At 46.6% G+C, this 13,758-nt stretch overlaps 1 protein-coding gene across 1 annotated transcript in view; it reads left to right on the top strand.

The window, feature by feature from the left end:
* The first annotated feature begins 4,041 nt into the window (after positions 1–4,041).
* Positions 4,042–13,758, top strand: part of LOC144602699 (zinc-binding protein A33-like) — a 69,979-nt gene continuing 60,262 nt past the window's right edge. Inside the window, exons 1-2 of the mRNA XM_078415829.1 lie at positions 4,042–4,452; positions 4,544–4,639. Of these exons, the coding sequence (XP_078271955.1) occupies positions 4,042–4,452; positions 4,544–4,639 (507 nt within the window). The remainder of the gene's footprint in view (positions 4,453–4,543; positions 4,640–13,758) is intronic.

The following is a 13,758-nucleotide window of genomic DNA, read 5'->3' as shown; positions in this document are numbered from 1 at the left end:
TGGTCATATATTTGTTGTAGGATCTCTTCTATATCTCCACGATATTTTTTACTTTCGATTTTACCTTTGGCTCTAACAGGTAGGTAAGATTCTTCTTCTGATGACTCTTCTTGGTCATCTATATTTTCAGGCGGGCCTGGGTCTTGGTCGATTTCACTGTCTGTAGTGGCAGAGGCATCCTGGGATTGTAGTTCTTTTGAAACAGTTTTGTACCGTTTCGCGCATGCGCAGCTCCCCGCGATCGCGCCGGATGCGCTTCTTCCTCCCGGATGTCGCCGCCACTACTTGTCGATCCTCAGTGCCTGGGCCGAGGCATGTCGTCTCAGACATAGGCTCAACCTGAGCGTGACGATTCTCCGTTGCAGCAGGCCCGCCTTTCTTCCCCTCTCTCAGTCTCTTCGAGTCGGATATTTTCTTTGATTTAGGCTTAGAAGCCATGCTTTAAACAATCCCGGGTGGTTTTTTAAACAGTTATAAACAGTTTCTTTACTTAATCGGCAGTTTTCTAAATTTTTTCAAGGGTGCTGCAAGACCATGACCTGACCTACGTCATCACGTGACGACCCCTATCTAGCTCTCTCTTGAAAGCATCCAGAGAATTGGCCTCCACTGCCTTCTGAGGCAGAGAATTCCACAGATTTACAACTCTCTGACTGAAAAAGTTTTCCTTGCCTCCGTTCTAAATGGCCCACCCCTTACTCTTAAACGGTGGCCCCTGATTCTGGACTCCCCCAACATTGGGAACATGTTTCCTGCCTCTAGCGTGTCCAATCCCTTAATAATATTATATGTTTCAATAAGATCCCCTCTCATCCTTCTAAATTCCACTGTATAGAAGCCTAGTTGCTCCAGTCTTTCAACATATGACAGTCCCGCCATTCCGGGAATTAACCTAGTAAACCTACACTGCACGCCCTCAATAGCAAGAATGTCCTTCCTCAAATTTGGAGACCAAAACTGCACACAGTACTCCAGGTGCGGTCTCACTAGGGCCCTGTACAACTGTAGAAGGACATATTTGCTCCTATACTCAACTCCTCTTGTCATAAAGGCCAACATGCCATTAGCTTTCTTCACTGCCTGCTGTATCTGCATGCTACGTTTAAGTGTCTGATGAACAAGGACACTCAGATCTGTTTGTACTTCCCCATTTCTTAACTTGACATCATTCAGATAATAATCTGCCTTCCTGTTCTTTCGACCAAAGTGGATAGCCCCACATTTATCCACATTAAACTGCATCTGCCATGCATCTGCCCACTCACACAACCTGTCCAAGTCACCCTGCATCCTCATAGCATCCTCCTCACAGTTCACACAGCCACCCAGCTTTGTGTCATCCGCAAATTCGCTAATGTTACTTTTCATCCCTTTATCTAAGTCATTAATGTATATTGTAAATAGCTGCGGTCCCAGCACCAAGCCTTGCGGTACCCCACTAGTCACTGCCTGCCATTCTGAAAGGGACCCATTTATCCCTACTCTTTGTTTCCTGTCTGCCAACCAATTTTCTATCCATGTCAGCACCCTACCCCCAATACCATGTGCTCGAATCTTGCCCATTAATCTCCTATGTGGGACCTTATCAAAGTCTTTCTGAAAGTCCAGCTACACTACATCCACTGGCTCTCCCTTGTCCATTTTCCTAGCTACATCCACAAGAGATTCCAGAAGATTAGTCAAACATGATTTCCCCATCGTAAATCCATGTTGGCTCGGAACGATCCTGTTACTGCTATCCAAATGTTTTTCAGATCTGATACTGATGACAAATGATGATCAACCTGAGTTATTAACTCTATTTCTCTCTTTACAGATGCTAACCGTCCAGCTGAATATTTCTCGGATTTTATTTTTGATTTTCAGCATCTCCCTATTCCTTCTCTCCAGAGATGCTGCCTGACCTGCCGAGTTACTCCGGCACTTTGTGTCTATCCGTCCAAACCTTTCCTGTCTGTGTGTCTGCCCGAATTTCTTTTCATTATTGTCCATTTGAGAATGCTTGTGCCTCTGATGGATATTAGGGTGCCGTCTGTACGGAGTACGCGTGTTCTCGCCGTGACCTGCGTGGGTTTTCACCAGATGCTCAGGTTGCCATCCACACTCCAAAGACGTGCAGGTTGTAGGTTAATTAGCTTCTGTAAAATTGTAAATTGTCCCTACTGTGTGTGGGACAGTGCTGGTGTGCGGGGATCGGTGGTCGGTGCGGATTCGGTGGGCCGAAGGGCCTGTTTCTGTGCTATAAAGTGGAAGATAATAAAGAGGACGAAGGTTGGACTTTTTTGCCTTCCATCACAGTGAGGAGTGTGGGGAATCCGCTGTGGTGAATGTTTATGTTAACTTCTATGTAATTCTGTGTCTTGTTGCTTTTGTTTTGTCTAGCTATATGATAATTCGCACATCACTGTACCTTAATTGGTACATGTGACAATAAAAAACCTTTGACTCTAAAACTTACTGAAGCTTACTTGGAGAATTTAATGCTTTTAAACTAGTTCTTGTTCACACCTTATCTTTTCTTCTGATTATTGTATAATCAGGATCTGTGATGCCATCTGCCAGCCTGATTCTCTCCTCACTTACACCTCAAACATCCCCTCTAACATCTTCAGACTTTAAACTCAAAGCTTGTCGCCGACTGCTTGCTGAAGATAGACGCAAAAGCTGGAGTAACTCAGCGGGACAGGCAGCATCTCTGGAGAGAAGGAATGGGTGACGTTTCGGGCCGAGACCCTTCTTCAGACTCAATCTTCGGTTTAAACCAGCATCTGCAGTTCCTTCCAACGCACGGGTCGATTCTGACCGTTTGAAGATGGGTCTTGACACGAAACGTCACCCATTCCTTCTCCCCAGAGATGCTGTTTGTCCCGCTGAGTTACTCCAGCATTTTGTGTCTGTCTTCGGTTTAAACCAGCATCTGCAGTTCCTTCCTACACATACCGACTGATTACTGTTCACTTCAGCTTTGATGGCAACCGGTATTATGGAAGTAAGATCCCATGGCGCTGATGGCGGCGGCAACCCGAGACCCGCTGTTGCTGCGGCTCCTCATCCCCCTCCTCCACCATCTCCCCCTCATCCCCCTCCCTCTCCGCCGGGCCTGCAGCGGCGGCCCCGACCCCGCCCGGCAGCGGCTCCACGAGGAACGGCGGCGGCTGCGGAGAGAGGCGGCCATGGAGGCCCGGAATGGAGGAGGAGAGAGAAATGGGGAGGTGAGGGAGAGGAGGAGAGAGAAATGGAGGGGCGAGGAGGAGGCGAGGGAAAGGAGGGGTGAGGGGAAGGAGGGGATGAGGGAGAGGTGGAGAGGAAGAGGGGGAGGAGGAGGAGAGGTGACGGAGTGGAAGTGGAGGAGGATAGGTGAAGGAGAGGAAGAGGGGAGGTGAGGAGGAGGTGCAGGGAGAGGGAGAGGAGGGTGAAAGAGAGAGGAGGAGAGGGGGAGGACGAGAGGGAGTGGGCGAGGAGGAGGATTTGGGAGAGGAGGAGAGGGAGAGGAGGGGTGAGGGGGAGGTGGAGCAAGAGGAGGAGGGATGATTCGGAGGTATCCTCTTTATTCAGGAAACGGGGCTTCAACTCCACTCCACGTTGTTGTCCAGCCTCACTTACGCCTCTGGCAGCTTGTTCCAGACACCCACGACCTTCTGTGTGAAAATGTTGTTCCTCAAATGTTGTTCCCGATTAAATCTTGCACCTTTCACCACAAACCTGTGTCCTCCCTCTCCCCCCTCAACTGTGTCAACCTATTGCCAGCCAGGCTTTGTCCTGCCCCCTTCCTCCCATCGTTATTCCATCTCCCACCCCCTACAATCAGTCTGAAGAAGGGTCCCGACCCGAAACATCAGCTGTTCATGTTCTCCAGATGTGCTGCTTGACCCACAAACTTACTCCAGCACTTTGTACTTTTTTGTTTGTAAACCTGCATCTGCAGTTTCTTGTTTCTGCATCTTCACGTTGTACATTTGCGTCAGATTTACATTCATTCCTCTAGACGGCGGCGTGCGCAGTGGACATGCGTTTTGAACCAGGAAATGGCAGAGTTAAAAAATGGCTTCGAAAGAACAGGTCGAGAGTTGGTCCGAGGAGGTAGTTTGTCCCATCTGCCTGGATTTCTTCACCGATCCGGTGTCACTGGAGTGCGGGCACAACTTCTGCCGCTCCTGTATCACACAGAGTTGGGACAGGGAGGGGAGAAACTCCTGCCCGGAATGTAGAGAGGTGTTTACAGACCGCACCCTCAGGGTGAGTCGGGCCTTGGCGAGACTGGCTGAGAAAGCTCGAACACTGAGCCTGAATCGGACAGAGAAGGAAAGTAAACTTCACTGCGAGGAACATCAGGAAGAACTGAAGCTGTTTTGTGAAACTGACAAGAAGCTGATCTGCCTGGTTTGTGCAGCTGGGCGGGAACACAAGTCTCACAGCTTCATGCCGGTTAAAGAAGCTGTTGAAAACTACAAGGTAAAAGCAAATCGATTTTGATCGCACCATTGTTTAATTCCGTTTTTATTGTCTAACACTTTTATTCTCCGATTTTCAAACACAATCGCAGGGTCAGGTTAAAGCTTCCATCCAGTCTCTCACAAAAGATAAATCAGGGATCCAGCAAATGGAGCAGCAACAGAAAGAGAAGATTTCTGGAGTTCTGGTGAGGCTTTTAAGTTTCGATTTCCTGATCTTGTGCAGGTTTGATCCCTGTGACGCGTGTAATAACAGGGCAGCGCAGTGACACAAGTAGTGCTGCTGTCTCCTAGTTCTGGTGAGCGGGTTTGATCCTGACCTCGGGTGCTGCATAGAAAATAGGTGCAGGAGTAGGCCGTTCGGCCCTTCGAGCCTGCACCGTCATTCAATATGATAATGGCCTACCCTTTATTCTTAAACTATAACCCCTGGTTCTGGACTCCCACAACATCGGGAACATTTTTCCTGCATGTAGCCTCTCCAATCCCTAAAGAATTTTACATGTTTCCATAAGATCCTATCTCATCTTTCTAAATTCCAGTGAATACGAGCCCAGTCGACCCTTTCAGAATCAGTCTGAACAGGGTCTCGACCAAAAACGTCACCCATTCCTTCTCTCCTAGATGCTGCCTGACCTGCTGAGTTACTCCAGCATTTGTGATACATTCTTTCATTATATGTCAGTCCCGCCATCCCGGCAATTAACCTGATGAACCTACACTGCACTCCCACAATAGCAAGAATGTCTTTCCTTAAATTAGGAGATCAAAACAGCACACAATTTTCCAGGTGTGGTCTCAACAGGACCCTGCACAACTGCAGTCGGACCTCCTTGCTCCTAAACTCCAATCCTCTCACAATGAAGGCCAAGATGCCATTAGTTTTCTTCACTGCCTGCTGTACGTGCAGTTTACTTTCATTGACTGGCGTACAAGGACACCCAGGTATCATTGCACCTCCCCTTTTCCTAATCTGACACCATTCAGATAATAATCTGTCTTCTTGTTCTTGCCACTAAAGTGGAGAACGTCACATTTATTCCCATTTTACTGCATCTGCCATGCATCTGCCCCCTCACCCAACCTGCCCAACTCACCCTGCAGCCTCACATCATCCTCCTCGCAGCTCACACTGCCACCCAGCTTTGTGGCATCCGCAAACTTGGAGATGTTACATTTAATTCCCTCGTCTAAATCGTTAATATATATTGTAAATAACTGCGGTCCCAGCAATGAGCCTTGCGGCACCCCACTAGGGGGTGGTGGATGGATAAATGGGAATTAATGGGCACTTGAAAAGGAATAGGCAGCTGGGAATTGCATTAGGGGTAGAGGATTGATGGGTTAACAGATCACCCTCACGAGATTTCAGAAGCATTTAGACAAACTATTGAATTGCCAAAGCAAGTAAAAAAGTGCACAGGACAAATGTCACCGTCAACCTCTGAGGGAAACACAATCAGTGACATTACATATTGATCTTCACCTTTCATTTGACAGGAACAGTCACACAACCTTCAGTCCAAGATCGCATCCCAGTTTGCTGAACTGCACCAGATTCTCACTGATAAAGAGCAGCGCGTACAGGCAGATATCCGGGAGGAAGAGAAGAGGATTCTGAATAGAATGAAGAAAAATCTTGGAGAGATCGAAGAGAATTTAAAATCTATTCAGGAGGAACTCTCTAAGTTGCAGCAGCAGATGGATCAAAAGGACAGTGTGGTGTTTCTGAAGGTGAGGGGTTACACCACAGTCTGGCGAAGTGAAAGTGCAGTCACAAAATGGAGGGGGATATTTCAGAAATACATGCTGCATTTATCAGTAATTCAGAACTGGGTAAATGTTTCATCTGTTCCAGCTGTTGTTCCCAAACTGATTGGCCTCCCGCATAATCTATGGTATCTCAGGACTGCCTGGCCTGAATGTAGAGAGGTGTTTGTATTCTGTGGAGTTGAAAACTACGACGGGTGATCCTATATCTGATCCCAAGGGCCACGATTGAGCAGAGGACAGTAAATCTCTGGGATTCTCCAACCAAGAGACTCTGAGAGGTTTAACCTATTAGACGTATTTATACCAGAGGAAGATACATTTTCGAAAATTCGGGGAACTGAAATCAAAGGGAATGGGACAAGGCGGAGGAGTTTGTTCCTGGGCTACATTAGCCATGACCACATTGTGGGGATTAACATTGAAATCTAGAATGTGGCGCACACAGCAGATTGGACATCTATATCCGGTTCCCATCAGCAGTGGGCGGTCACCTTGGGGGAATTTGCTCTGTTTGTTTTACCCGCCTTTGTTCACCATAGAATGACATCCCATTCTACATAATAGACCAGGCCATTCGCCACATCCTATCCAGTCAGGATTTCTGCTCCACTCAACATCCCTCCCATCTACTCACCACACCCGGTAACAATACCCCGAATTCCAGGTGTGCTCACATGTTTATCCCGCTCGCCCTTAAATGTATCTCTGCTGTTATCTTCATTCCCTCCAATGCTAGCGAGGTCCATGTTCTCATGACTGCATTCCTTTCGGTATTTGTTGAAGACCAGGTTACATTTCAGCTTTGATTTTTGCTCTCCCATCGATTAGAGATATTATTTCATCCTCACCCATTTAAATCCACCGATAAATTAAATCCTATCTCATCATTCCTGACATTTTCTCCAGATAAAATCCCACGACCTGCCCAGTCTTTGCATGGAGCTCCATCCTCTCAGTCATGGCATCATTCTCATGAACATTCCTTGTGCTTTTCCCCATCGTTCTATGTCTCGACGATAATGTCCACTTTCTATCTGCATGGCAGCGGAGATAAGAGTTGGGAAATGGGAATTATCAGAGGGTTGTAGAAATGTGGAGAAATTCCCGCTGTCGGGATGAGGACGGTCCATCTCAGTCAATTGAGATTTGTGTTTTATTTCTTTCAGGGGGAAGCTGGTCGCAAGCGAAGGTAGGACATGCTCTTGACGGAAACATTGTAAGTTTTGGTGGAACAGTTCAAAACATTTCTAATGCTCAGTTGGTAACCGGCTGTTAAATATTCGCAGGGTTCGTGATGAAGCCAAACCACTGTCGGTGGTAGAGGAGGCCTTGCCGATTGAAAAGTTTCATTGCCCTGTTTCATTCAACACAACATTTAAAGAAACATCTGATGATTTCAAGCAAGGTAAAGCTTATACCTTTTCCATTGTTCTTGTTTCTGACATCTTGAAGTAAGCTGTGTACGAAAGAACTGCAGTTGCAGGTTTAAATCAAAAGTAGACACAAAATGTTAGAGTGACTCAGCGGGACAGGCAGCATCTCAGTCGAGAAGGAATGGGTGATGTTTCAGGTCTGGACCCTTCTTCAGTCTGAAGAAGGGTCTCGACCTGAAACGTCACCCATTCCTTCACTCCAGAGCTGCTCCTGTTGTAGTCCGTGGCCTATTAGAAAAAACAGGCAGACAACCGAATTCGTTTAACCTCTTTATTCTACTCACCCAGGTGGGAGAGAGTCTAGAAACCGAAGCGTTTAGAAACGCTTAGGAAGCCAGTGTAGTCTCTCTCCCCGAATGCTAACAATTACACACATTTTATACCCGTAATACATGTGCCAGTACATTTCCGTTGCTACCTTATATGGCAAGTTTTACAATGTCCTATAAATCTTTATGTGCCCTTTAGGACCCCCATGTCCTCCGTGTCCAGTGTGACCTACATGTCCTCGGTATTCCCAGGACCAAAGAGCAGGCTATATGGCCAAATGTTCCCCTTAACCATCAAAGGATGGTTAACCATCAAAGCCTTAAAGCCAGTTGCCCATATCAAAGGATACACTTAGCCATAAACCGCGCTTCCATGCTGACAACAGGATGTCCTGGCAACATAATCGAGCTGGAGCTTTCACACCCCTTTTACACCCCTGCAATAAAACCCACATGGCTACATTCGTAATGTGAGCCCTTACATTCCCGTCTTTGATTATGCTATAATCGCAGTCTTTTAAAGTGGCCGATTGACAAATATTTGGCATATACATGGGCCGAAGCAATAACAGATTAACAGAATCACAACAATTAACACAATGATACTGCCATAATGGAGAATCGGCCCCCACAAATATCCTAAACCAAACCAATCCCATCCTGAAGCATTAATTCAATCTTGGGCTAAATCTGCCCATATTTTCCTAGTCAAGCCAAGTCAATTTTATTTGTATAGCACATTTAAAAACAACCCACATTGACCAAAGTGCTGTACTTCAGTTCAGGTACTAAGAACAAACATACAATGGCACACAAACATAACAGCACAAACATAAACAGTTCACAGCACCCCCTCAGAGGGCTCAAACGCTAAACGCTCTTTCTATAACCTCCTTCACATGCCCCGCGATATTGGTAATATTAGACGAAACATCTAGTACAAATGTACAACATTCCTGCCCTATCATAGCACAGGTACCCCCTTTCTCGGCTAGCAGGAAATCTAGGGCCATACGATTCTGGAGAGCGACAAGACGCAGGGCCATCATTTCAGTTGTTAGCTGTCCTATTTGTTCCTGAGTCTCGTACAGTCCATCAGCAGTACAATTTGCTAATTGTTCCAGGGCACTAGCTAAGTTTCTAATTTCAGTTCCCGCCCGAGCGGTTCCCCATCTCGGGAATATTATCCACCAAAAATCTCTCAAACTCCGATACAGCTCGTTTAGAGCGCCACTCTGGATGTTGTAGAGGATGATTTATAATTCGTAAATGTGGGATTACAAAAGCTAGATAACAGCACCTTGTCCAGGTCTCATAAGATCCCTGATGATACTGTGGCGAAAGTCCTGGTAACCAGACATATGCCCAGCTCCCACATATTAAGTAAATCCCATTAAGAGGTCTTGGGGGAACTACAGTACTGATATGGGTGCATGTGCTGAATCCCACAGACAGACCAACTTTATTTGGTCTAGATCCCATTCTACAGAAACAGGTTGTATTTATTGGTGTTTCTGGAGAGTTATGAGGAGAATTAACTTGTATCCGGGGCCAATTCTCCTGTGTTTGATTAAGATAGGGTCTCAAGGACCACCCATTAAAACATTGACATCCACAGTCATCTGATTGGTTGTCATAATCCGTACACCAATTATTGGGGCCAGGGCTCTGTGAGTGATTCAAAAAGAACCGGGCAGACCTGACTTCACTCGGAGCTGGCAGAGGTCCGAAACACTGGGCATAGCGGTAGTTGCAGAAAACTGCTGTTGTTCACCTGAAGAAACTAAAATGGTAGGGGTCAGGGCCTCTGTGCGTGCCAATGTGTCAGCCAATGCATTCCCGAAAGAAATGGGATCCTTGACAGATGTATGCGAATTTCATTTAATGACAGCCAAGGTTTCCGGGAGTGTTAAACCCGCTAGTAGATTTCGGACAAACGGGGCATTTTTAATAGGAGGCCTGCTGCAGTCAAAAAGCCCTTGTGCTGCCACAGGGTACCAAAATCATGTGCAACCCCAAAAGCATATCGTGAGTCGGTGTAAATATTAGCACGTTGGTCAACGCAAAGGTGGCAGGCCCGCGTGAGGGCAAATAATTCAGCCTGCTGGGCAGCATGAGGTGTACTGAAAAAGGCGAGGGTAGGCAGTATCCTCAATCTCTAGCGCCGATTGTGCGGATTCTTGTTCGTGGCGCAACTTAACCCTTTCACTAAAGGTTGTCTGGGACCTATCCATATTCCCTGATGCTGCCTCATAATTGGGGGGTTGTCCCGAATATCCTGGCGAGAGGGTAGAACCGGGACTGGCACCACCGCAGCCGGTGGCTCGGCCTGTGGGGCTGCGGGGATCGGACACGTCCAGGGTTCCTCGTCACCCTCGGATTCCTGATTACCTAATAAAGCCGCTGTAGACTCCAGTGGTTCGGATTCTGACTTTTGTTGTTGTTGTGCGGGATATATCCCTTTGGTACCGGTTTTAAATTCATCTCGAGCTCGGGTAGCACAGTCAAGTCTTAGATCATACACCTAACATTCCGCTTGCAAAATATCGCATGTTTTCGGTATTCCCAACCTATCACACACTGATATCCCTCTACTACTTGCATTTTCCCTCTACTACTTGCATTTTCCCTCCAACTTCGCTCCCTCGACTCCTGATGGCGCTTCTGCACCCTCTCTCTCTCCATTCTTTAATCCTCTTTGAGAGTCTCTACATTCCATTTACCTCCCACTGGCCTCGTTTCCCAATCTTTTCATTAACGAAGCAAATAAATAAATAACACATGTGTTGTACCGGGGCACCGCCATCACTCTTATCCAAAGACTGTCCCATATGTCTGATTGCCAATTATCCGAAATTATGCTACCAATAAATACTACCAATAAATATTACCAAACGATCAATTTCATCCAGACCAAGACAATGACAACAAGAGTGACTGCCCCTTACCTTCCAAATCCGAAACCTTATCCTTATCCTTTTCCTTATCGGTTCGTCTGTGAATCTCAGTTGAACACGAGATCAACCCCAAACGAGGGACTTCAGTGTCTGAAAGACGTCAACGTTCGGGGTCTCGAACAATGGTCGAGAAGTGCACTGTCCCCTTCGGACGTGTTTCAGTCACCGCTGCCTCTTAGTCGTTCGTGGTTGACGGTGCCAAAGAGATCCTGCCGACTACGCCAAATGTTGTAGTCCGTGGCCTATTAGAAAAAACAGGCAGACAACCAAATTCGTTTAACCTCTTTATTCTACTCACCCAGGTGGGCGAGAGTCTAGAAACCGAAGCGTTTAGAAACGCTTAGGAAGCCAGTGTAGTCTCTCTCTCTCCGAATGCTAAAAATTACACACATTTTATACCCGTAATACATGCGCCAGTACATTTCCGTTGCTACCTTATATGGCAAGTTTTACAATGTCCTATAAATCTTTATGTGGCCTTTAGGACCCCCATGTCCTCCGTGTCCTGTGTGACCTACATGTCCTCGGTATTCCCAGGACCAAAGAGCAGTCTTTATGGCCAAATGTTCCCCTTAACAATCAAAGGATGGTTAACCTTCAAAGCCTTAATGCCAGTTGCCCATATCAAAGGATACACTTAGCCATAAACCGCGCTTCCATGCTGACAACAGGATGTCCTGGCAACATAATCGAGCTGGAGCTTTCACACACCTTTTACACCCCTGCAATAAAACCCACATGGCTACATTCGTAATGTGAGCCCTTACACTCCCTGTCCCGCTGAGTTACTCCAGCATTTTGTGTCTACCTTTGATTGGTCTATCTTTAAGTAATGCTAAGATGCAAAGATTAATGTTATTTTGAACTGAAGGGAAATTGAAGATTTAATCTCCCACCAAGCTCATCTGCTGGGAAGCATCACAGAGTCAGAGAGCTTTGTAGCACAGCAACAGGCCCTTTGACTCGACTCGACCATGCCAACCACGTTGCCCAACCAAGCTAGCCCCACTTGCCTGAGTCTGGCTCATATCCTTCCAAGTCTTTCTTATCCACGTATCTACCCAATTCTCTGTGAACTGTTGTAATTGTACCTGCCTCGACCACTTCCTCTGTCAGATCGTTCCACATCTACACTACCCACTGACTGGAAAACCTGCTCCTCAGGTCCTTTTTATTGTTTCCACTCTCACCTTAAACTGATGCGCTCGAGGTTTAGACTCTCCGACCTTGGGTAAAGTATTGCGGCTAATCACCTTGTCTGTGCATCTTATACACATCTATAATGTCACTCTGACAGGCCCCCAAGAAAAAATGTCCCAGTCTGAATAGTCTCTTTCAGGAATGAGTATATGAATCTATGATGAGCGTTTGTCGGCATTGGGCCTGTACTCGCTGTTGCTTAGAGGAATGAGGGGGGATCTCATACAGAATAGTGAAAGGTTTGGATAGAATGGACGTGGAGAGGATGTTTCAATTAGTGAGCGAGTCTAGGACTAGATATTTATTTACAAAAATGCTGTAGTAACTCAGCAGGTCAGGCAGCATCTCCGGAGAGAAGGAAAGGGTGACGTTTCGGGTGGGACAAAGGAAGGATGTAGGTGGAGACAGGAAGACAGAGGGAGAACTGGGAAGGGGAGGGGAAGAGAAGGACAGAGGAACTATCTAAAGACAATAGACAATAGGTGCAGGAGAAGGCCATTCGGCCCTTCGAGCCAGCACCGCCATTCAATGTGATCATGGCTGATCATTCTCAATCAGTACCCCGTTCCTGCCTTCTCCCCATACCCCCTGACTCCGCTATCCTTAACAGCTCTATCCAGCTCTCTCTTGAATGCATTCAGAGAATTGGCCTCCACTACCTTCTGAGGCAGAGAATTCCACAGATTCACAACTCTCTGACTGAAAAAGTTTTTCCTTATCTCAGTTCTAAATGGCTTATTCTTAAACTGTGTTCTGGACTCCCCCAACATTGGGAACATGTTTCCTGCCTCTAACGTGTCCAATCCCTTAATAATCTTATACGTTTCGATAAGATCTCCTCTCATCCTTCTAAATTCCAGTGTATACAAGCCTAGTCGCTCCAGTCTTTCAACATATGAAAGTCCCGCCATTCCGGGAATTAACCTAGTAAACCTACGCTGCACGCCCTCAATAGCAAGAATATCCTTCCTCAAATTTGGAGACCAAAGCTGCACACAGTATTCCAGGTGCGGTCTCACTAGGGCCCTGTACAACTGCAGAAGGACCTCTTTGCTCCTATACTCAACTCCTCTTGTTATGAAGGCCAACATTCCATTGGCTTTCTTCACTGCCTGCTGTACCTGCATGCTTCCTTTCAGTGACTGATGCACTAGGACACCCAGATCTCGTTGTGCGTCCCCTGTTCCTAACTTGACACCATTCAGATAATACTCTGCCTTCCTATTCTTACAACCAAAGTGGATAACCTCACACTTATCCACATTAAACTGCATCTGCCATTTCACACAACCTGTCCAAGTCACCCTGCAACCTCATAGCATCTTCCTCACAGTTCACACTACCACCCAGCTTTGTATCATCTGCAAATTTGCTAATGGTATTTTTAATCCCTTCATCCAAGTCATTAATGTATATTGTAAATAGCTGCGGTTCCAGCACCGAGCGTTGCGGTACTCCACAAGTTACCTCCTGCCATTCTGAAAGGGACGCACTGATCCCCACTCTTTGCTTTCTGTCTGTCAACCAATTTTCTATCCATGTCAGTACCCTACCTCCAATACCATGTGCTCTAATTTTGCCCACTAATCTCCTATGTGGAACCTTGTCAAAGGCTTTCTGAAAGTCAAGGTACACCACATCCACCAGCTCTCCCCTGTCAATTTTCCTGGTTACA

The sequence above is a fragment of the Rhinoraja longicauda genome, chromosome 19 (genome assembly GCF_053455715.1).
Source record: "Rhinoraja longicauda isolate Sanriku21f chromosome 19, sRhiLon1.1, whole genome shotgun sequence".
NCBI classification, from domain to species: domain Eukaryota; kingdom Metazoa; phylum Chordata; class Chondrichthyes; order Rajiformes; family Arhynchobatidae; genus Rhinoraja; species Rhinoraja longicauda.
Note: the sequence above shows the minus strand (reverse complement) of the source record. Positions and strands in the feature narration are given on the sequence as shown.